This window comes from Coenobita brevimanus, chromosome 31 (assembly GCF_032717465.1).
Source record: "Coenobita brevimanus isolate Jiangsu-jjx chromosome 31, ASM3271746v2, whole genome shotgun sequence".
Classification (NCBI taxonomy): Eukaryota; Metazoa; Arthropoda; class Malacostraca; order Decapoda; family Coenobitidae; genus Coenobita; species Coenobita brevimanus.
This window is the reverse complement of record NC_136984.1, coordinates 30,212,150-30,236,736: the sequence shown is the minus strand read 5'-3', so window position 1 is coordinate 30,236,736 and position 24,587 is coordinate 30,212,150. Positions and strand designations below refer to the sequence as shown.

Here is a 24,587-nt window from a genome sequence, read left to right as displayed (position 1 = left end):
TCTTGTAACTCTCTAATTACTGCCCATATCTTTTTAAATTCCTGGACATTCCTCCGCTGTTTTCTCTACACCTGCTAGTCTTGTTTGGTTCAGTTTAATACTTCCATTTCCCACATCCTCTTCACAGGAGCCCTCGAACTCTTTCTCACCACTTGTAAACAAAGCACCTTCCCTTTCCGCCATGATTCAACCATATGGAGGCTATTTATTTCCACTATATCTTGTACCTTTTATGACTGAAACCGCTTTTTTTTGTTTAAACTACTGTCCGCCGGGACCACCACTCACGCACTCATTCTCATAATCACAAATAGGCTGGTCTCCTTGTCGTTGCTGATTCAGCGATTATTTCCCTACGATCCAGGAAGAGCTCCGTCTCTGTCTGCGACCTGTGTGTGTGTATGTGTGTGTGTGTGTGATAGTCCTGCATACAGTGGAAAAGGGGTTTCTTTTTTACGATCATGGCGATATCTTGTTTCTTCTCCAGCTCTTGTGCGTTTCGGAGCACTGAATTTGATTAATTGAGCTACTGACAAGCATGCAGGCATTCTCTTCAGAAATGCTTGGACCTTCCAGCAATGTGCTTGTGAATGACTGTAAGATCATTGGAACTTATTTCTCTTGGCAGTCTTTTTTGAAAATGCCACACGCTGTTTTCACCAGACTTCAATCTGAAAACATAGAGAGGCAAAATGTAAAACATGCAAGTAATGAAGGTCTCTTGCTGGAATTGCAAAGTTATTTTTGTGTGTGTGTGTGTGTGTCTGCATTTAACGAAAGGAGCTGAACTCTTTACCTTCATATATTATTTTATTTTTTACTGTTATTGGTTTAAAAACCATTAGGTAGGGGTGCCCATCATCCACCACTTAGTGTAGTGGTACTCTGTAGGGTAGCTCTACATCGAGTGGCAAGCCAAGTGATTTCCTGTAAACCAAGAAATCATTTATAACGCTGGGTGGTAACCTTATAACTAACCGACATGTGTTCCCTACGTGACAGCAAGTAGGTTGGCGGAGGGTTAGTGCCCCACCCCAGAAAACAGCTAATTAAAAATACGAACAATAAGCCTCGGACCAGAACTGACCAAAAGTTGATGACCAAGGACCGGACAAAGAACATGATACAGATGGCAACATTGAATGTAAGGGGTGCGAATGATGAGGTGAAAGAGCGAGAGATTGTCCAGGTGCTTGAGGGTGTAAAAGTGGATGTATGTGGAATAACTGAAACTAAATGGAGAGGAGAGAGTGCGAGAGGGTGGGAGTATGGATGGGGTATATGTGCAGGAATATATGAGAATGAGAGGGGAAAAGAAGGAGTGTGTATTGTTATGAGTAACAGATGGAAGAAGAACATAAGAGAGTATGGATCAGTTGGCTTAAGGATTGTATGAGTAAGATTGAAAGTTGGACTACAGATGTGAGCGATTGTGTGCATGTATGCGCCAACACAAGATCGTACAAGCAGAGTGAGAGAAGAGTTCTGGACAAATGTGGAAGTGTGCATGGAAAAGTTTGGAAGGAATTAGAGAGTGTTTTTGATTGGTGATATGAATGGTAAAGTAGGGAATGTGAAGGTGGATGGAGTAGTTGGTGAGTGGGGTGTGCCTGCTGAGATATATGAGAATAGCAGTGCTGTAGTGGATATTTGTACCGGGAGGGGGTTGGTGATAGCCAATACCCTCTTCAGGCACAAGATGATCCACAGGTATACATGGCGAGTGATGAGAAGGGTGGGTGATGAACTGAATGAAAGGAAGGCAATGATTGATTATGTGTGTGTGGATGAGAGGATGCGAAGATGTGTAATGGATGCAAGAGCTTGTAGATGTTGGGGGAGTGGTGGTGGCCAGAATCAAGATCCAAGTAAAATGGAGAAATAGATGAAGGGAAGGATGGGAGGAAGGAGTAGTTGCAATTAGAGTGGAGAGGTAACGAGAAGATGAGAAAAAGGCAAAATATAAGAGAGAAGTGGAGGAACGATTGGGCAAATATGAATTGGAGCAGATGGGAGATGTGGAAGGTGTATGCAAGATATTCGCAGAAGAAATATATGCAGCATGTGAGGTGGTGTGTGGGGTGAAGAGAAGATGGAAGGGGGTGCAAGGAACAGCATGGTGGAATGAAGAGGTGAGACAGGCTGTGGCACAAAAGAAGAAAGCATACAATGAATGGATGAGAAATAGGGGCGTGGAAGAAGTTGAGAGACAGAAGAGAGAGTTATCTGTGGAAAGGGTGAGAGAGATGAACAGATTAGTATGAGAGAGTAAGAAGAGAGTGGATGAGGAATTTGGAAGGAATTTGAGTGTGAAGTGGAAGGACTGTAAGAAAATGTTCTGAAAAGAGATAAAGAGAGTAAGACAGGGTGGCATTTAAGTTAGTAGGGAAGTGAAAAATGAAAATAGTAGATTACTAGTGGAGAAGGGAGAAAAAGTGAGCAGATAGAGAGAACACTTTAAGGAATTGTTGAACATAGAGAATGGAAGTAATGTGAGTATAAGTGGCTGGGGAATGGCTGGGAGAAGGAGGGAGGTGAGTAGACAGGAAGAAATCAGTAGCATGGAAGTTGTGGTAGCAATGTTGAAAGTTAAATCGGGGAAAGCCCCAGGAATTGATGGAGTGTGTGGTGAAATGCTGAAGCATGGAGGAGAGATAGCAGTAGAATGGATGTGGAAGATGTGCAGATTGGCCTGGCAGGAAGGTAGAGTCCCGGAGGATTTGAAGTCAAGTATAATTATTCCCTTGTACAAAGAAAAAGAGAAAAAAGAAGTGTGTGGTAATCATAGGGGCATTTGTCATCTTAGTATAATAGGAAAAGTGTATGGTAGGATACTTATTGACAGAGTTAGGGAAAGAACAGAGGAATTAGTTGGAGAAGAACAGGGAGGCATTAGGAAGGGAAGAGGTTGTGTAGATCAGATATTCATTCTTAGATCTTTAGTGGAAAAGAGTCTAGAGAAGGGAAAGAAGTTGTGTGCGGCCTTCATGGATTTGGAGAAAGCATTTGACAGGGTGGATAGACAAGGATTGTGGAAAGTATTAAGAATATATGGAGTAGATGGAAAGTTGTTGAATGCAGTGAAGAGTATGTATGATGGTGCTAAGGCTGCAGTGCATGTGGATGGTGATTTGAGTGAATTTTTCTATTAAGGTTGGGTTGAAACAGGGATGTGTCATGTCTCCCTGGTTGTTCAATCTGTACATGGATGGGGTAATAAAAGAGATACCTGGTAGGGCAGTGGATGTTGGAGTGGCCCTAGTGAGAGAGGGCAGTGTTTGGAAACTCCCTGTACTGTTGTTTGCAGATGATACTGTGTTGTTAAGTGAAGATGAAGGGGAGCTGCAAGGCTTGGTGAATGAGTTTGGGAGAGTGTATAAGAAACGGACTCTAAAGGTGAATGTAGGGAAGAGTAAAGTGATGGTCTTGGAGAGAGGTGAAGTCAGTGAATGTACAGCGAGGTTGGATGGTGAGGAAATTGAAAATGTGAGTACGTTTAAGTACTTGAGGAGTGTGATGAGTAAGGATGGAAGTTTAGAGGGTGAAGTGCTTGAAAGGGTACAACAGGGAAGAAAGGTTGCTGGTTCCTTGAAGGCAGTGATAAGAAACAGGGAAGTGAGCATGGAAGTGAAAAAGTTACTATATGACAGTATTGTGATACCAACCCTAATGTATGGAATTGAAGCTTGGACGTTGTTGGAAGGACACAAGTCAAGAGTGAGAACAGTGGAAATGAGTGATTTGAGAGGAGCCTGTGGAGTCACATGGAGAGAGGCTGACATGTGAGGATATAAAGGAACGTTGTGGTGTGGATGTGGTTGTGATAGGAAGCGTTAGGAGAACACTCTGAGGTGGTTTGGCCATGTGGAGAGGTTGGAGGGTGAAAGACTGATGAAGAGAGTGTATGTGAGTGATGTGGAGGGGGGGAGATGGAGGGATGGAGTGGAGAGAGATATGAGAGAGGGGTGTGTGAGTTGGGAGGAGGGCAGTGAAATGGCGGAGGACAGGGCGACATGGAGGCGATTTGTTTGTGGCCACCCCATATGGGATTAAGGCATCTGGCAATAGATAGATAGATAGATAGGTTTAAAAACTGCAGTTTTGTAGGTTCCTAATCACACTTTTTTGTGTAGCCAATGGAGGCTTCCAACATCTGCGAGAAAGTGACTGATCTCGTGTCACACGTACATCACAAGGTCTAGCACGAAAACTAATGAAGGAATTGTAACCTAATTTGGTATGAGCATTCATAGGAACCTAGTCCATCTTCACATTTCATTACAGTTCCACTGAGTCAAATGTCAAGGTCACACGGGTGAGAAACCTCCAAAAGTTTGGCAACTTGACATGGAAAACAACTTAATGGATCGCCATCTTGTTATATTTCGGCAAAGTGCTGAAATTTCTTGATAAAACATGGTATGCAGGCAACCACAAGTCTTAACTTGATTTATTCTGTCAGTAATTACTATCTGTCTATCTATTGCCAGATCCCTTAATCCTGTAAGGGGTGGCCACAAACAAATCGCCTACATGTTGCCCTGTCCCCTGCCATTTCACTGCCCTGCTCCCACCTCACACCCCCCTCTCTCACATACCTCTCCACTCCATCCCTCCATCTCATCCTTGGCCTCCCCCTTGCCCCCCCTCCACCTCACTCACATACTCTCCTCATTAGTCTCTTACCCTTCATCCTCTCCACATGGCCAAACCATCTCAATGTATGTAATTACTGATACTGTATGGTGCTTTCATTTTATAATATGCCAGATATGAAAGTTTAGTGTTGCTCACGATACAGCATCCACACTATCTGGCGAGAGAGAGAGAGAGAGAGAGAGAGAGAGAGAGAGAGGAGCCTGTGAAGTAAATATTGAATGTACTGTATTTTAAAGAGAGAGAGAGAGAGAGAGGAGAGAGAGAGAATTGCTAAAACAGAGGAGCATTGAAAGTAAATATTGAATGTACTGTATTTTAAAGAGAGAGAAAGAGAGAGAGAGATAGATAATTGCTGAAAGAGAAGAGCCTGTGAAGTAAATATTGAATGTACTGTATCTTAAAGAGAGAGAGAGAATTGCTAAAACAGAGGAGCATTGAAAGTAAATAATGAATGTACTGTATTTTAAAGAGAGAGAAAGAGAGAGAGAGAGAGAGAGGGAGACAGACAGAGAGACAGAGAAAGAGAGAAAGAAATAGCCAAAACCCCACAACATAAACCTCACCAATATTTTTTTCCGACTTTTGTGGCGGCCGCTCCCATCGTCATCGCCATCACCACCAGTGCACCCCATACCACCGAGTTCCACTGGGGGCAGCGTGAGAGAGAGAGTGAGAGAATTGCTAAAATAGGGGAACCTGTAAATATTGAATGTACAGTAATACCTGGATATACGATACCTCTAGATGCAATACCCCGGCTTAACGATGGGGGTAGAAATACCACCATACCCCACCTAACGATGGCCAAACCCCAGTTTAATGATGGGTTTTGATTGTTCTTACTGATTTTGATTATATTTTAGACCAAAATTGTGTTTAGGTTGATTTGTAAACTGTTTTTAGATTAATGTGTTTTAGCCATAGGTGGGGTGGACATTGTCATTTTGGGGTACAGTTTACTAAGCTTGATTTTTTCCAGACTTATTTGACAATTTTCAGATTTTATTTGTTGGTTTTAGTGAGTTATTTACAGGTGTTAGGCTTAGGTTAGCTTCCTTGACAGCTGTTAGGCCATTTAGACTGTACAGGTGTTAGGCTTAGGTTAGCTTCCTTGACAGCTGTTAGGCCATTTAGATTGGCTTTACACTTGTTTTTGGACTCACTTGGCTGGGTTTTGGACTCGGTTTGGGGGGGAAACCCAAGGCTGGTAAACGGTCCACATTGAAATACGTGTTACAAGTACCCCGATATCCGATATGCCGCCTGACGATGGGGTTTTACCTAACCAATTAGATCGTTAAACCGGGGTATGCCTGTACCATATTTTAAAGAGACAGACAGACAGAGAAAGACAGAGAGAGAGAGACAGACAGAGAAAGAGAGAGAGAGAGAGAAAGAAAGAGAGAGAGAGAGAGAGAGAGAGAGAGAGAGAGAGAGAAATACCCAAAGCCCATAACCCACAACACAAACCTCACCAATATTTTTTTCCAACGTTAGTGACGGCCGCTCCCACCGTCATTGCCATCACCACCAGCGCACACCATACCACTGAGTTCCACTGGGGGCGGCGGCAGGTGATGGCTCTTATTTCGAAGGTGGAGGAGTTTTTCGAAGACTTTTATGATGGTACGAAGAAGAAGAAGGCCATTTGGAATGCTGTGGCCGAACGAATGCAGGAGGAAGGGTACAATTGTTCTGGGACCGAGTGTGACAAGAAGTGGAGGAATCTGAAGGTATGAGAGAGAGAGAGAGAGAGAGAGAATTATTAAAACAGAGGAGCCTGTGAAGTGTATATTAAAGAGAGAGAGAGAGAGAGAGAGAGAAAGAGGAAGGGTGGCCTGATGGCATAGGACAGGGTTATGTGGGTAGGATTTGTTTGTGGCCATCCCTTCATCGGATAAGGCAGCTCCCTAACACCTCTTCCTTAGTGGTTTATTTTTGGATATGGCTGGTTTCTATCCTTGGCTACAGGAAGCTCCCTAACACCTCTTCCTTAGTGATTTATTTTTGTGTGTGTTATTTATGCAGAGTATGGTGATAGTGGATGGATTTATATAACACAAGAGGACAGCAAGGTGTAACAAAATAAATCACTTAGGAAAAGGTGTAAGGAAGCTGATGACGATGCTGTGTGTAGAAGAAATGATCATGATGGTGATGATGATGATGATGGTAATGATAATGGTGATGGCAATGATGATGATGGTGGTGATAATGATGTGTGTAGAAAAAGTGATGATGATGATGATGATGGTGTGATGATGGATGTAGGTAAAGTGATGATGATGGTTATGATAATAATAAATATAGTAATAATAATGAAAATAATGATGATTTAATAATGATAATAATGATTTGATGATGATAATAATATATAATAATAATAATAATGATGATGATGATGATGATGATGGATGTAGGAAAATTGATAATAATAATAATGATAATGATAATAATAATAATAATAATAATAATGATGATGGTGATGTATGTAGGGAAAAATGAAAATAATAATAATAATAATAATGATATGTATGTATAGAGGAAAACTGATAGTAATAAAGCTGATGATGATGATAATAATCTATCTATCTATCTATTGCCAGACGCCTCAATCCCGTTTGGGGTGGCCACAAACAAATCACCTCCATGTCGCCCTGTCCCCCGCCATTTCACTGCCCTGCTCTCAACTCACACACCCCTCTCTCATATACCTCTCCACCCCATCCTTCCATCTCATCCTCGGCCTCTCTCTCCCTCTTCCCCCCTCTCCCTCTTCCCCCCTCTCCCTCTTCCCCCCTCTCCCTCTTCCCCCCTCCACCTCACTCACATACACTCTCTTCATCAGTCTCTCATCCTCCATCCTCTCCACATGGCCAAACCATCTCAGTGTGTTCCTCATAACGCTTCCTATCACATCCACATCCACACCACGACGCTCCTTTATATCCTCATTCGTCAGCCTGTCTCTCCATGTGACTCCACAGGCTCCTCTTAAATAACTCATTTCCACTGCTCTCACTCTTGACTTGTGTCCTTCCAACAACGCCCAAGCTTCACTTCCGTACGTTAGAGTTGGTATCAGAATACTGTCATGTAGTAACTTTTTCACTTCCATGCTCACTTCCCTGTTTCTTATCACTGCCTTCAAAGAACCAGCAACCTTTCTTTCCTGCTGTACCCTTTCAAGCACTTCACCCTCCAAACCTCCATCCTTACTCATCGCACTACCCAAGTACTTAAACGTACTCACATTTTCCAATTCCTCACCATCCAACCTTGCTGTACATTCACTGACTTCACCTCTCTCAAAGACCATCACTTTACTCTTCCCTACATTCACCTTTAGATTCCATTTCTTACACACTCTCCCAAACTCATCCACCAAGCCTTGCAGCTCCCCTTCGTTTTCACTCAACAACACAGTATCATCTGCAAGCAACAGTACAGTAATAATAATAATAATAATAATAATATTAATAATAATGATAATAACAACAATAATAATGATGTATGTAGGGAAAAAAGAAAATAATAATAATAATAATAATAATAATAATGATGATGATGTATATATGTAAGAAAGATAACAACAATAGTAATAATAATAATGATAATAATAATAATAATAATAATAATATCAATAATAATAATAATAATTATAATAATAATAATAATAATAATGATAATAATAATAGTGATAATAATAATAATAATAATAATAATAATAATAATAATAACACTAATAATAATAATAACATACAAATTCCTACGCCCTGTCAAATCCGATCTTTCCACAGGGCACGTACGTCAAGGTGCTGCAAAAACAGATCCACGGCGAGACCAGCTACCGATTTGAATATTTTGACGCGCTGCACCACATCCTGGGCAAAGAGATCGACCCCTTGGGCATGAGAGAGCAAGTGTACGTTGACAGGGGTCTGTGTGCTACTACTGCTATTACTATTACTACTACTACTACTGCCTAACAGTTGTCCTACAGCTGGCTTGCATCTCTTGGCATAAAAGATTCTCTGCCTCAGCTCTGCCATTCTCTGCTTCAGCTCTGCCATTCTCTGCCTCAGCTCTGCCATTCTCTTCATCATATTTGAAGTGTCAGTGGTAATCAAGATGGTTTCCCTCCAAGAATTCCTGCTTTATTTTGAATTGTTTTGATAGTGTTAAGTAGAAAGTGATATAAACATTATTCAGCCATTCCTTTACTTATCCTCGCTCTAGTTTTATTATTTTAACTTCTTTACCTTTTGGAAATTGGATAGACTGTACCGGCACCACAAGCACCACCACCACCACCACCACCACCACTACTACTACTGCTACTACTACTACTGCTGCTACTACTACTACTACTACTACTACTACTACAGCTGCTGCCATTGCTACTACTACTAGTACTACAGCTGCTGCCATTGCTACTACTACTAATACAACAATAGTATTAATGACAAGAGTGGAAGAGTATTGAGAGAGACAGACAGACAGACACAGCCAGACAAACAGACACAGACACAGGAGAGAAAGAGAGACAGACAGATGGAAGGAGAGAGACACAGGCAGCAAAAGAGAGAGAGAGAGACAGAATGGAAGAGAAACAGAGACAGACAGAAGAACACAGAGAGAGAAAAACAGAGACAGACAGAAAAACACAGACAGAAAGACAGGCAGGAAGTAGGAGAAACAGAGAAAAAGATAGACAAAAAAAGAGACAAAGAGAGACAGAACTTCATCTCTAACTGCCTCTTCTTCTTCAGGATGACGCAGGGGGGAGGCACGCCGCCCCACGACCTGCCCCCTGACGATTTTCAGGAAATTTCTGTTGACGGTGAGTGGTTAAACCATTGGCCATTTTATAAACCACAGGAATTATATATTTTTTATGTGAGGAAGGAGGAACCAAAGGCTATGAGCCTACAATTACTGTTCCTTCCGTGAGAAAAACAAAATACAAGAGAGAGCCAAATTCAAGATCCAATCACTTTGAGATCCCAGGACACACTGCATTTAAAAGACTGTAGATTATAGGAAGCAGGAAATACAGACAGAGGTAGACAGTTCCAGAGTTGACTAGTTGAATAAATGAAGGACTGGGAGTAACGGCTAACTCTTGCATTGGAGAATTGGACAGAAAAGGGATGAGAGTTTGCTGCTAGACGGGTGCTACGCACCTGTCATAGAAGTGGAGGAATGCATGCAGACAGTTCAGAGGAGCAGTGACCATTGAAGTAGCTATAGAATAGAGATAAAGATGCAACATTGCGGCGAAGAGACAGAGGTTGGAAGGAGCCAGTATGAGGAGGAAAGTTAATGAGACGAAAAGCCTTTGCCTCCACCATGTTGAGAAGAGCTGTATGTGGGGAGCCTCCCCACACTTGAGAGTTGTACTCTACACGGGCGAGTAAAACCCATATATAAAGTCAACAACTGTTCTGGGGTAAAGAAGGAACGGAGTCGGCTTAGCACACCTAATCTCTTGGAAGCAGATTTTATGAGAGATGTAATATGATCATTCCAAGATAAGTCCCGAGTAAATGAAACCCCAAGCATGTTCATGGATGATGCAGGATTAAGCTGGATATTATTAAACATTAGTGGGTACACCTGTGGAAGATTTTGCTGGGTTGATAGGTGTAAAAACTGAGTTTTTGATGCATTAAAAACAACCATATTATTTTTACCCCAGTCAGAGATACGAGCCAAGTCAGACATTAGGTGTGCCATAGCCTCATCCCTTGTTTGTTGAGGTAACTGCTGAGATGGGCGTTGCGGGAACCGAATGAAAAGGTGAAGGGTGGAGTCTGTCTATCTATCTATCTATCTACTGTATCTATTCTATTGCCAGACGCCTTAATCCCTTGTACAGGGTGGCCACAAATAAATCACCTCCACGTCGTCTTGTGCCCCACCATTTCACCTCCCTGCTCCCAGGTCACACCCCCCTCTCTCATGTACCTCTCCACTCCATCCCTCCAGCTTATCCTTGACCTCCCCCTCCCTCTCTCCCCCTTCACCTCACTCACATACACTCTCCTTGTCAGTCTCTCACTCTCCATCCTTTCCACCATTTTATAATCCATGGGAATTAAACCGTAAATTATCCATTCATCATCCACTCACTTGATGTAGTGCTGCCTACTTCTTCCTTAGCTTGTATCATTCTTTTTCTGTGCCTGCCCTCCTCTCTTCCTGTTTTTCCCATCTGTCCTGTCACTTCTTATTGCTTTTCTTTCCTTTACAGGTGGCTTTACATTGAGTGACAAGTCAAATGGTTTCCTGTAAGCCAAGAACCATTTACAACGTTGGGTGGTAACCATATAAGCAAACCATACATGTTCCCTATGTGTCAACAAGTGGGTTGGTGGAGGGTTAGTGCCCCTCCCTGTAAAACAAATAACTCAGAGTCAAATTGCCACCCCTTACTGGATTATGGTGTCTGGCAATAGATAGATAGTTTAATTACAGTTTAATTCCCATGGTTTATAAAATGGCGGACATTTTAATTATTAAACCTTCCAACATTTTATAAGCCATAGGAAAAATATCTATACTCCTCTTACTTTAAACTGCCAGGGTCTTCATTTCCCCTATAGTTCTGGACCAAATTTTCGTTTCATCTATAATCCTTTCACCTTAACTTGGCCCAAATATTTGTTGTGTTTATAGTTTTTTTAGAGACTTTTACTTTGTCTATAGTTCTGTCACCTTGAATTGGCCTACTTACATACATGCTAACATACATACATACTTACATACATCTATCTATCTATAGCCCGACGCCCTAATCCCGCAAAGGGTGGCCGCAGACAAAACGCCTCCAAGTCGCTTTGTCACCCACCATTTGACTCCCTCCCCCAACTCACCCCCTCCCTCATATACCTCTCAACTCCATCCCTCCACCTCATCCTCGGTCTACCCCTCCCTCTCCCTCCCTCCACCTCACCTACATACACCCTCTTAGTCAGTCTTTCATTCTCCATTCTCTCCACATGCCCAAACCACCTCAGTGTATTTCTCCTAATCTTTTCAACCACATCCACATCTACCCCACAACGTTCCTTCACTTCTTCATTCGTCAACCTGTCCCTCCACGTCACTCCACATGCTCCTTTCAAGTAACTCATTTCCACTGCTCTCACTCTTGACTTGTTCCCCTCTTGCAAGGTCCACGCCTCGCTTCCATACGTCAGGGTAGGGATCACAATACCATCATGCAGTGACTTCTTAACTTCCATACTCACCTCCCTATTTCTCATCACTGCTTTCAGTGTACCAACAACCTTTCTTCCCTGCTGTACCCTTTCACGCACTTCATCCCCCAAAGTTCCATCCTTACTCATCACACTACCCAAGTACTTGAATGCACTCACATTCTCCGTATCCTCACCATCCAACCTCACTGCACACTCTGTGACTTCATTCCTCTCAAACACCATAACTTTACTTTTGTTTACATTAACTTTCAGCTTCCTCCTCCTACACACTGTCCCAAATTCATTCACCAAACCTTGCAACTCCCATTCATCTTCACTCAACAATACTGTATCATCAGCAAACAGCAACACCTAAAGCTTCCAAATCTCACCCTCATTCATTAGGGCCACCCCCACATCCACTGCCCTACCTTGCATCTCCTTTACAACCCCATCCATATATATATTAAACAGCCATGGAGACATCACACCCCCCTGTTTCAGTCCCACATTGAGATCAAAGAACTCACTCAGCTCACCATCCACTCGCACCGTAGCCCTAGCTCCCTCGTACATACTCTTCACAGCACTCAACAATTTCCCCTCCACTCCATATATTCTTAATACCTTCCACCTACCTTGCCTATCTATTCTGTCATAAGCTTTCTCCAAGTCCATGAAGGCAGCATACACTTTCCTTCCCTTCTCTAGATACTTCTCCACTAAACATCTTAGAACAAATATCTGATCTACACACCCTTTTCCCTTCCTAAATCCCCCTTGTTCTTCTCCAACTAGCTCCTCTGTCATATGCCTAACCCTATCAATGAGTATTCTACCATATATTTTACCTGTCACACTAAGAAGGCAAATACCCCTATGGTTACCACATACTTCTCTCTCCCCTTTTCCTTTGTACAGAGGAACAATTATACCTGATTTCCAGTCCTCTGGAACCCTTCCCTCTTCCCAAGCCAATCTACACAACTTCCATATCCACTCCACAACAATCTCACCCCCATACCTAAGCATTTCACCACACACTCCATCAATTCCTGGGGCCTTTCCCAGCTTAATCTTCTTCATCGCTTTCACTACTTCCGACCTACTGATCTCTTCCTCCTCCCTCCTCTCATCTCTTCTTCTCCCAGCCATTCCCCAACCACTTATACTCACACTGTTCTCACTCTCTACATTCAACAAATCCTCAAAGTGCTCCTTCCATCTCCTCAATTTCTCTCTCTTCTCCACCAACAATCTATTATTCCTATCTTTCACTCCCCTACTATTTCCCCTTTCACACTGCCTTACTTTCTTTACCTCCTTCCAAAACAATTTCTTACTCTCCCTCCATTTCACACTCAGATTCCTCCCAAACTCTTCGTCCACTTTCTTCTTACTCTCCTTCACCAGTCTCTTAACCTCCCTTCTCCTGCTCACATATACCTCTCTCTTCTCTCTCTCATCTTCTCCCCTACCTCTACTCGCCAACCATTCACCATATGCCTTCTTCTTTTGTTCCACAGCTCGTTTCACCTCATCATTCCACCATGCTGTCCCTTGCACACCCTTGCACCTCCTCCTCACTCCACAAACCGCCTCACACGCTGCGCTTATCTCTTCCGTGAATATCTTACATACGTCTTCCACCCCTTCCATCTGCTCTAGCTCATACCTTCCCAATCTTTCTTCCACTATGCTCTTATACTCTGTCCTTTTCTCATTATCTTGCAATTTCTCCACTCTTCTCACAGGAGCTGCTTCCTCCTGTCTTCCCCTTCGTCTCCTCAACCACTTTCTTTGCTGCTCTACCTTGGCCATCACTAAGTGATGGTCCGAGACTCCATTCCCCCACCCTCTCCATACCCTTGCATCCAACACTTGTCTTCTCATTCGCTCATCCACACACACGTAGTCCATCATTGCCTTTCGTTCAACAAGTTCACCATCCATCCTCCTCATTACTCTCCACGTATACCGGTGGATCATCTTATGACGAAAGTAGGTGTTGGCTATTGCCAACCCCTTTCCAGCACAGATGTCCACCAAAGCACCACCATTCCCATCTACTTCAGCTGGCACACCCCACTGACCAACCACTCCATCCACTCGTACATTCCCAACTTTGCCATTCATGTCTCCAATCAACAGCACTCTCTCGCTCCTCTCAAACTTGTCCATACATGCTTCTACTCTCGCCCAAAACTCATCTTTCACTCTTGCCACTCGATCCTCTGTTGGAGCATACACACATACAATCGCCCATGCTTGTATACCTACTTTCATCCTCACCCATACAATCCTTGCACCCACTGTTCCATACTGTCTTATATTCTCCTTCCACTTCTTGCTTATCATCAGACATACTCCCTCTCTTGCCCTTTCATTCTCACTGACTCCCGCACATATACCTACACCGTATTCCCATTCTCTCATCCTTTCACCCCCCCATTTAGTTTCAGTCAATCCACATATATCCACTTTTGCATCCTCAAGCACCTGGACAATCTCTCTCTCTTTCACTTCATCATTCACTCCTCTCACATTCCACGTTCCTACCCTCAGAATGTCCTTTGTCCGTTCCTTAGTCGTCAACGTATGGTCCGTCCGGGTCCGAGGCGCTTTATTTGCTTTTTTAGTTAGTTCTTTTTACGGGGTGGGGCACTAACCCACCACCAACCCTTTTAGTCGCCTCGTACGACAAGCAGGGATACTGGGGGAGTATTCTTGAAACCCCCCTACATACATACATACTTAAATGCATACACACCCTCCACACACCACAACACACTTACCTACTTACATACTTACATATATACATACATACATACTTACATACCCTTCACACACACCACAACACACTTACATACTTACACACATACTTACTCTTCACACACACACCACAACACACATACTTACCGGTACATACTTACCCTCAACACACACCACAACACACATACTTACATACTTACACTTTGCACACACCACAACACACTTACATACTTACCCTTCACACACACCACAACACACATACCTACTTACATACATACATACATACATACATACATACCCTTCACACACACCACAACACACTTACATACATACATACTTACCCTCCACACACACCACAACACACATACTTACATTCCACACACACCACTACACACTTACCTACTTACATACTTACATACATACACACACACCACACTATTCAACCAACAGTATATGATGATGATGATAATGATAATGATAATAATAATGATGATAATAATCCATCCATCCATCCATCATCCAATCCTACGTTCCTCCATGAGGAGCGTAGGAGCCCGGGGCTAGGCAAGTTGGTCCCGACATTTAAGATGAGAGTGACCAGCCTCACTCATCCCTGAGTGGCATTACATGAGCAAAAACCCCAACCACCCAAGTACTCATCTGCCTGTGGACCAGACAACATAAGCAACATTCACCTTAAACACCTAGGACCACAAGTCATACAAGCACTCACCAACATATCAAACTACAGCAACTCACACAACATAATACCCAACATCTGGAAGCATGGCAATATCATCACCATCCCTAAACCCAACAAAGACCCCACGTTACCCTCCTCATCGCCCCATCACACTCCTCTGCACCCCCTCTAAAGTCACTGAACGACTGGTACTACAACTAGTCACACCTCACATTCCCCGTAGCCCAGTCACAACATGGCTTTAGGCCACTACACTCCACAAACACCCTTCTTACAAACCTTACACAGAGAGTTTTCATTTCATTCATCATTCATTGCCAGACGCCATGTATCCCAGACGGGGTGGCCAAGGGCTTAGAGTTAATTGTTTTACAGGGAGGGGCACTAATCCTCCACCAACCCCACTTGACATGTAGGGATGCCAACAGCATCTGGTGTTCCCAGGCGGTCACCCATCCAAGTACTAACCAGACCCAACGTTGCTTAGGCATAAATTCAGCTAGGCCACCACACAGAACACTCCTAATCACATTAGACATTAGCAAAGCTTTTGATGCCATCCCCCGCCACAACCTCACAAACAAAATACTCAACACAAACATGCAAAATAACACAAAAAGATGGCTGGCAAAATACTTAGCAGGCAGATATGCACATGTAACATTTGCCGGTCAGTATTTGAATTTCAGCAACTTCACAAACGGCATCCCCCAAGGATCCGTTTTGTCCCCTACACTCTTTAACCTATACATGCACGACGTACCCACACCCCACACACCACAGATACACATAGCTTCTTATGCAGATGATATAACACTTACATGTACACACCAAAATGCAAACACAGCTGCACACATCATTCAACCTTACCTCAACACACTACACGAATGGTTCACCACAAACAGGCTTAAAATAGCCCCATCCAAATCTACAGTGACCCTTCTCACAAACTGGACAGCAGAACACAGTCACATCCCACACCTCATCATAAACAACACTCCCTTACCACACACACACACACACCCAAAGTCCTTGGTGTAACATACAATACATCAGTGTCATTTAAACAACACATCACAAACATTAAAAATAAAATAACACCAAGACTCAATGCTTTGAGATCACTTGCCCATACAACATTCGGACACAACAATGAAACCACCACCACAGTATACAAGCAATACATACGTTCAGTGATGAATTATGCAAGCCCTGCCTGGGCTTCTAACCTCACCAAAACACACTACAACACTCTACAGACCATACAGAATCACAGGCTGCACAGCTACTACACCCACAGACCACCTACATCAAGAAACCAAAGTCCTCAAAGTCAAGGATCACCTAGACATGAGAGGCACCCAGTTCCTTGCTGCAGCCTCCACAAACCCACAACATCCACTACAGTACATGGCGGCACATCCATCCACACCAAGGAACATCAAAACAACACCCAGCACACGATATCATACACAAGTACTGTCATCTCTGCCCCCTCGCCCACCTCAGACCAGCTTCCAGAAGCACATCCACACTCAGATCACTCGCCGGTCCATTCAGTCACTTAAAGACAACACACAGCTGCATGCACGGCCTCCTGACATCCACCCTTCTGAATCCTATCTTCCCCGTGAGGACAGGGTCCACCTGGCCAGGCTGAGATGTGGGCACCATCCAGTCCTCTTAAGCTACCAGAGGAGGCTGGATGACTCCGTCGCTGATGCCTGTCCAGGATGCAACACAGCACCCCATACTATTAAGCACATTATGCAAGACTGCATTCCACACAATCACATACGCTAACAACACAACATGCATTCTTTGAGAGCTCTGTGGGAAAGCCCGGTCTCGGCCATGGCCTTCCTTAGGGACTCGGGGCTGTTTGGCCAGACTGCCTAGGGAACAACTACTACTACCACCCCTTGGAATAATAATAATAATAATAATAATAAGAATGATAATAATAATAATGATGATGATGATGATAATAATAATAATAATAATAATAATAATGATAAGGATGATGACTACAATGATAATAATGATAATAATAATAATGCTAACGATGCTTTACTAAATACAGGAGCCTTTGTATGGAGCAAGGAAGCAGTAATGACAATTATATAATAATAATAATAATAATCCATCCATCCATCCATCATCCAATCCTACATTGCCCCATGAGGAGCGTAGGAGCCCGGGGCTAGGCAGTTGGTCTAGACATTTAAGATGAGAGTGACCAGCCTCACTCATCCCTGAGTGGCATTACATGAGCAGTAAACCCCAACCATCCCTCGGATATAAACCTTCACTGGCTCAATCCGACTGGAGCGCAATAATTACCCACTAAACCACCAGGTGCCAAAATTTGGCTGTATGGTTACCACCCAGCGTAGTAAATGGTTTCCTGGTGCACAGGAAACCATATGGCTTGTCACTCAGCGTAGAGTCACCCACAGGCAGAAGGAAAAGGAAAGAATGAAGCAAAGAAAGACAGGAGAGGGAGTGTAAAGTCACCCACAGGCAGAAGGAAAAGGAAAGAATGAAGGAAAGAAAGACAGGAGAGTGAGTGTAAAGTCACCCATAGGCAGAAGGACAAGGAAAGAATGAAGGAAAGAAAGACAGAAGAGGATGGAAGGAAAGAAGGATGGAAGAGAGGAAAGGACAGACACCCGAGAGCAGCACTACATCGAGTGAGTGGATGGTGAGCCCCCCCACCTACCACATATAATAATAATAATAATAATGGCACACATCATCCACTCATTCGATGTAGTGCTGCTCTTGGGTGTCTGCCCTTTCCTCTCCTCCATCCTTCTTTCCTTCCATCCTCTTCTGTCTTTCTTTCCTTCATTCTTTCCTCTTCCTTCTGGCTACAGGTGACTTAACACTTCCTCTTCTGTCTTTCTTTCCTTCATTCTTTCCTTTGCCTATGGGTTACTTTACACTCCCTCTTCTGTCTTTCTTTCCTTCATTCTTTCCTCCTCCTTCTGCCTATGGGTGACTTAACACTCCCTCTTCTGTCTTTCTTTCCTTCATTCTTTCCTCTTCCTTCTGCCTATGGGTGACTTTACACTCCCTCTTCTGTCTTTCTTTCCTTCATTCTTTCCACTTCCTTCTGCCTGTGGGTGACTCTATGCTGAGTGACAAGCCAAATGGTTTCATGTATACCAGGAAACCATTTACTATGCTGGGTGGTAACCATAGCACCAAATTATGGCACCTGGTGGTTTAGTGGGTAATTAAGGCGCTCCAATCGGATTGAGCCGGTGAAAGTTTATATCCAAGGGATGGTTGGGGTTTATTGCTCACGTAATGCCACTCAGGGATGAGTGAGGCTGGTCATCTCATCTTAAATGTCGAGACCAACTGCCTAGCCCTGGGCTCCTACGCTCCTCATGGGGCAACACAGGATTGGATGATGGATGGATGAATGAATATTAATAATAATAACAAAGTAATAATAATAATAATAACAATAGTAATAATAATAATAATAGTAATAATAATAATAATAATGATGATGCTACCGATGCATGTGTAATTACAGGTTAGTTTATAAGGAGCAAGGAAGCAGTAATAATAATGATGATGATATGATGATGATGATTGATGATGATGATGATGATGATCATCATCATCATCATCATCATATCATTGATCATCCAATCCTTCATTGCTCCATGAGGAGCGTAGGAGCCAGGGGCTAGGCAAGTTGGTCCTGACATTTAAGATGAGAGTGACCAGCCTCATTCATCCCTGAGTGGCATTACGTGAGCAATAAACCCCAACCACTCCTTGGATATAAACCTGCAGTCTCAATCCAATTGGAGTGCTGTAATTACCCACTAAACCACCAGGCACCAAAATTTGGTTATATGGTTACCACCCAGTGTAATAAATGGTTTCCTGGTATACGGGAAACCATTTATCATGTCACTCAGTGTAGAGTCACCCACAGGCAGAAGGAAGAGGAAAGAATGAAGGAAAGACAGAAGAGGGAGTGTAAAGTCACCCACAGGCAGAAGGAAGAGGAAAGAATGAAGGAAAGAAAGACAGAAGAGGATGGAAGGAAAGAAGGATGTAATAATAATAATAACGATAATAATAATAATAATAGTAATAATAATAATAATGAAAATAATAATAACAATAATAAAATAAGTATAATAATGATGCTAATGATGTTTTACTAATTACAGGGGACTTTGTATGGAGTAAGGAAACAGAAATAATAATAATAATAACAATAATATTAATAATAATAATCTATCTATCTATCTATTGCCAGATTCCCCAATCCCTTACGAGGTGGCCACAAACAAAACACCTCCACATCGCCCTGTCCCTCGCCATTTCACTGCCCTCCTCCCAACTCACACCCCCCTCATATACCTCTCCACTCCATCTCTCCACTTCATCCTCAGCCTCCCCCTCCCTCTCCCCCCCTCCACCTCACTCACATACACTCTCCTCATCAGTCTCTCACCCTCCATTTTCTCCACATGGCCAAACCACCTCAGTGTGCTCCTCCTAACGCTTCCGATCACATCCACATCCACACCACAATGCTCCTTTATATCCTCATTTGTCAGTCTGTCTCTCTATGTGACTCCACAGGCTCCTCTTAAATAACTCATTTCCGCTGCTCTCACTCTTGACTTGTGTCATTCCAACAGCGTCCAAGCTTCGCTTCCATACGTTAGAGTTGGTATCACAATACTGTCATGTAGTAACTTTTTCACTTCCATGCTCACCTCCCTGTTCCCTATCACTGCTTTCAAGGAACCAGCAACTTTTCTTCCTTGTTGTACCCTTTCAAGTACTTCACCCTCCAAACTTCCATCGTTACTCATCACACTCCCCGAGTACTTAAACATACTCACATTTTCCATTTCCTCACCATCCAGCCTCACTGTACATTCACTGACTTCACTTGTCTCAAAGACCATCACTTTACTCTTCCCTACATTCACCTTTTGATTCCGTTTCTTACACACTCTCCCAAACTCATCCACCAATCCTTGCAGTTACCCTTCGTCTTCACTTAACAACACAGTATCATCTGCAAACAATAGAACAGGGAGTTTCCAAACACTACCCTCTCTCACCAGGGCCACTCCAACATCCACTCCTCTACCTTGTACCTCTTTTATTACCCCATCCATGTACAGATTGAACAGTCATGGAGACATGACACATCCCTGTTTCATCCCAACCTTCAAAGAGAAAAATTCACTCAGTTCACCATCCACATGCACTGCAGCCTTAGCACCATCACACATACTTATCACAGCATTCAACAACTTCCCATCTACTCCATATATTCTTAATAATTTCCACAATCCTTGTCTATCCACTCTGTCATATGCTTTCTCCAAATCCATGAAAGCCACATACAACTTCTTTCCCCTCTCTAGAAACTTTTCCACTAAAGATGTAAGAGTGAATATCTGATCTACACAACTTCTTCCCTTCCTAAAGCCTCCCTGTTCTTCTCCAACTAATTGCTCTGTTATTTCCCTAACTCTGTCGATAAGTATCCTACCATACACTTTTCCTATTACACTAAGAAGCCAAATGCCCCTATGATTACCACACACTTCTTTTTCCCCATTTCATTTGTACAAGGAAATAATTATACCTGACTTCCCATCCTCCGGGACTCCACCTTCCTCCCAGGCGAATCTGCACATCTTCCACATCCATTCTACTACTATCTCTCCCCCATGCTTTAGCATTTCACCACACACTCCATCAATTCCTGGGGCTTTCCCTAATTTGACTTTCTTCATTGCTTCCACAACTTCTATCCCACTGATTTCTTCCTGTCTTCTCACTTCCCTCCTTCTCCCAGCCATTCCCCAGCCACTTATACTTGCATTACTTCCATTCTTTATTTTTTTTTTTTTTTTTTTTTTTTTTTTTTTTTTTTTTAATGCAAGGAAGAAGGAACCAAAGGCCATGAGCCCGCAGTAACAGTTCCCTCCAAGAAAAAAACAAAATACAGTAGAGAGCCAAATTCAAGATCCAATCATTTTGAGATGCCTGGACACACTGCGTTTGAAAGACTGGAGATCATAGGCAACAGGATATACAGACAGAGGGAGACAGTTCCAGAGTTGACCTGTTGCATAAATGAAAGACTGGGAGTAACATTTAACTCTTGCATTAGATAGTTGGACAGAAAAGGGATTAGAGTTTGCTGCCAGACGGTTGCTACGCACCCATCGTAGAGGTGGAGGAATGCAAGCAGACAGTTCAGAGAAGCAGTGACCATGAAAGTAGCGATAGAAAAGAGATAAAGATGCAACAGTACGGCGAAGAGACATAGGTTGATGGGAGTCAGTAAGAGGAGAAGAGTTAATGAGATGAAAAGCCTTTGACTCCACCCTATTGAGAAGAGCTGTATGTGGGGAGCCTCCCCACACATGAGAGTTGTACTCCACACAGGAGTGGATAAAACCCCTGTATAGAGTCAACAATTGTGCAGGGGTAATGAAAGAGCGGAGTCGGCTTAGCACACCCAATCTCTTGGAAGCAGATTTTACAAGAGATTTAATATGATCTTTCCAAGATAAGTCCCGAGTAAATGAAACCCCAGGCATGTTCAAGGATGATGCAGGATTAAGCTGAATATTATTAAACATTAATGGGTATACCTGTGGAAGATTTTGTCGGGTTGATAGGTGTAAGAACTGAGTCTTAGATGCATTAAAAACAACCAGATTATTTTTACCCCAGTCAGAGATTCGAGCCAAGTCAGACATAATGTGTGCCATAGCCTCATCCCTTGTTTGTTGAAGTAACTGTTGAGATGGGTGTTGCGGGAACCAAATGGAAAGGTGAAGGGTGGAGTCATCAGTGTATGAGTGGATAGGGTTAGATGTACAGCATAGAAGGTCATTGATGAATAAAAGGAAGAGAGTTGGTGATAGGACAGAGCCCTGAGGAACACCACTGTTGATAGGTGTAGGAGAAGAATGATGGCTGACTACAACAGCGGCTTCAATAATTCCTTATAGTGTTCTCTCCATCTGCTCACTTTTCCTTCGAAATTCCTCATCCACTCTCTTCTTACTCTCTCTTACTAAACTTTTCACCTCTCTCTTCCTTTCTACATACAAGTGCTTGTGGGCCCTTCGGGCCCCTCGCACTTGCTCCTGTGGAGGGCTCTTGCATATATGTGCTGTTCTAGTGTAACGTTGTCGCTTGGATTTTTTTGCAGCTAACCAGTTGATCGTGTTATTTGCAGCTTCGGTAATGGAACCCAGCATGTTTTAGTTCTACCTATGGGCAAAAAATTCTACGGAGATCCTATGCCGGGCTTCGGGAACAGCGTTTTTTGGTCAAAATGTGATCACTCATTAAATATAGTAAAAGTTTTTCAACCGTGATGGGACCAAGTTTTTTCACATCAGCGAATTTTTTGCGATTTCTGTGCCAATTTTGGTGCGATTTGAATGTGTAGTTTCGGCTGCCTAAAATACACACACACACACACACACACACAGCCGGAGAGAGAGGACGTCCCAGGCATCGCTCCTGACCTTGAGTAGTTTCAGGAATTTTGTCTGTCCTGTCTCCTAGGGTCTTTCTTTAAATTTAAAATAATGAAAGTTGGTAGACTACCAAAAATGTAAAGATTTGTTGGCAATAGTATACATGAATGTTTGTGGCTTATTGGTAACAGCTGTTTAGGTACTTGATCGGTACGTTAAAGATGGCCGAAATTGTAAACAATGAGGGAATGGAATTTCAAGGATTTGATGCTAATACTAATGTCATGGACCTAGTGAAAACATTAATTATGAGGATTAGTGAACTCGAAAAAAAAGTAGAGAATCTAGTGATAAAGGATGTGTCAGGAAATACGGAAACCACCATACAGAGTCTAATCCAGTCCAACGAAACAGCCAATGAAGAGATAAAGAATTTGAAGAGGGAAAATGTTGAACTGAGGAGGAAACTTGAAGAGAGTACTAATAAAACGGAGAAGGTGAGTAATGTACTAGAAGAACACAAGGCAAAGTGGGCACACGTAGAGGAAGAACAGAAAGAAGTGGTCAGCTTAAGAGAGATCATCCAGGAAGAAAGGGAAATGAACAAGAAAGAAATGGAAGAAAATGTAGTGAAAATACTGAAGAAAAAAGAGAAAATAGTGAGAGAAACTGTAGAAAGGAACAGATGTGTGATAGTATTTGGAAACAGGGAAGAGGAAGAAAAGGTTAGGTTCGCAAGACTCGAGAGAGACACGAACATGGTGAGAGGAATATTAGGCAAGATTGACCCCGAAGGAAACAAGTGGGTAAAAGAAATTGAGGAAGTAAGGAGGATAGGGCCTTATAAGAAAGGGGAAACAAGACCAATGAGAGTCAAGTTTACATCAGAAAGTGTAATAAATGAGATACTTAAAGTGACCTGGAAATTAAGCAAAGAGGTGGGGATGGAAAATATTATAATAAGAAAAGATCTGAATGAAGAAGAAAGAGAAGCTTTAAAATCATTAAAGGAAGAAGTAAAGGAAAAAAATGATAAGAGGACAGAGGAAGAACGTAATACTTTTTTTTGGAGAGTATTGGATATGAAAGTAAGGAAATGGTATTTAAGGAAATAGAAGTGAAGGAAATTAGGGGGCATGGTTGTGAAAGATCAGAAGTTGAGGAAGTGGTACGGACAGAGAGTAGGAGAGAAGAGGGTATTAATAATGTCAAAAATAATTTGAAGGTGATATATACTAATGTTGATGGTTTCATATCGACAAGGATCGAAATTAATGATTTCTTGAGAGAACATGAACCTGATGTCATGTGCTTTGTAGAGACCAAATTAAGAGAAGATATTGATGTTCATTTGGGAGATGGTAAATACAAACTGTGGAGAAAAGACAGAAAAGAAAAAAGGGAGGAGGAGTGATGATAGCAGTGAAGAACAACATAAATGTAGATACTGTGGAAATGGGAGAAGGCAGGGCTGAAGTGATATATATGAAATTAGAAACTGGAGAGAATGTTAAGAGAGATATGGCGGTAGTGTATGTTCCCCAAAGACGAGAGCATGGAAGGATGACGAATACCATGAGATGTTGTCAGATATGGCTAGCTACTTGCAAAAAATAATTGAGAAAAGCAATAATATAATTTTGGTGGGTGACTTTAATTGTAAAGAGGTGAACTGGGAGGAATGGTACTGGAGGCGGTGAGGATTCGTGGGGTACTATGTTATTAAATATAATAATGAATAAT

At 42.6% G+C, this 24,587-nt stretch overlaps 1 protein-coding gene across 2 annotated transcripts in view; it reads left to right on the top strand.

Moving 5' to 3' along the window:
- LOC145395500 (uncharacterized) overlaps positions 1–24,587 on the top strand; it is a 102,511-nt gene that overhangs the window by 41,462 nt on the left and 36,462 nt on the right. For both annotated transcript variants that reach the window (XM_080269108.1, XM_080269107.1), the window contains exons 2-4: positions 6,157–6,392; positions 8,460–8,584; positions 9,432–9,502. In XM_080269108.1, coding sequence (XP_080125234.1) covers positions 6,157–6,392; positions 8,460–8,584; positions 9,432–9,502 — 432 coding nt within the window. The remainder of the gene's footprint in view (positions 1–6,156; positions 6,393–8,459; positions 8,585–9,431; positions 9,503–24,587) is intronic.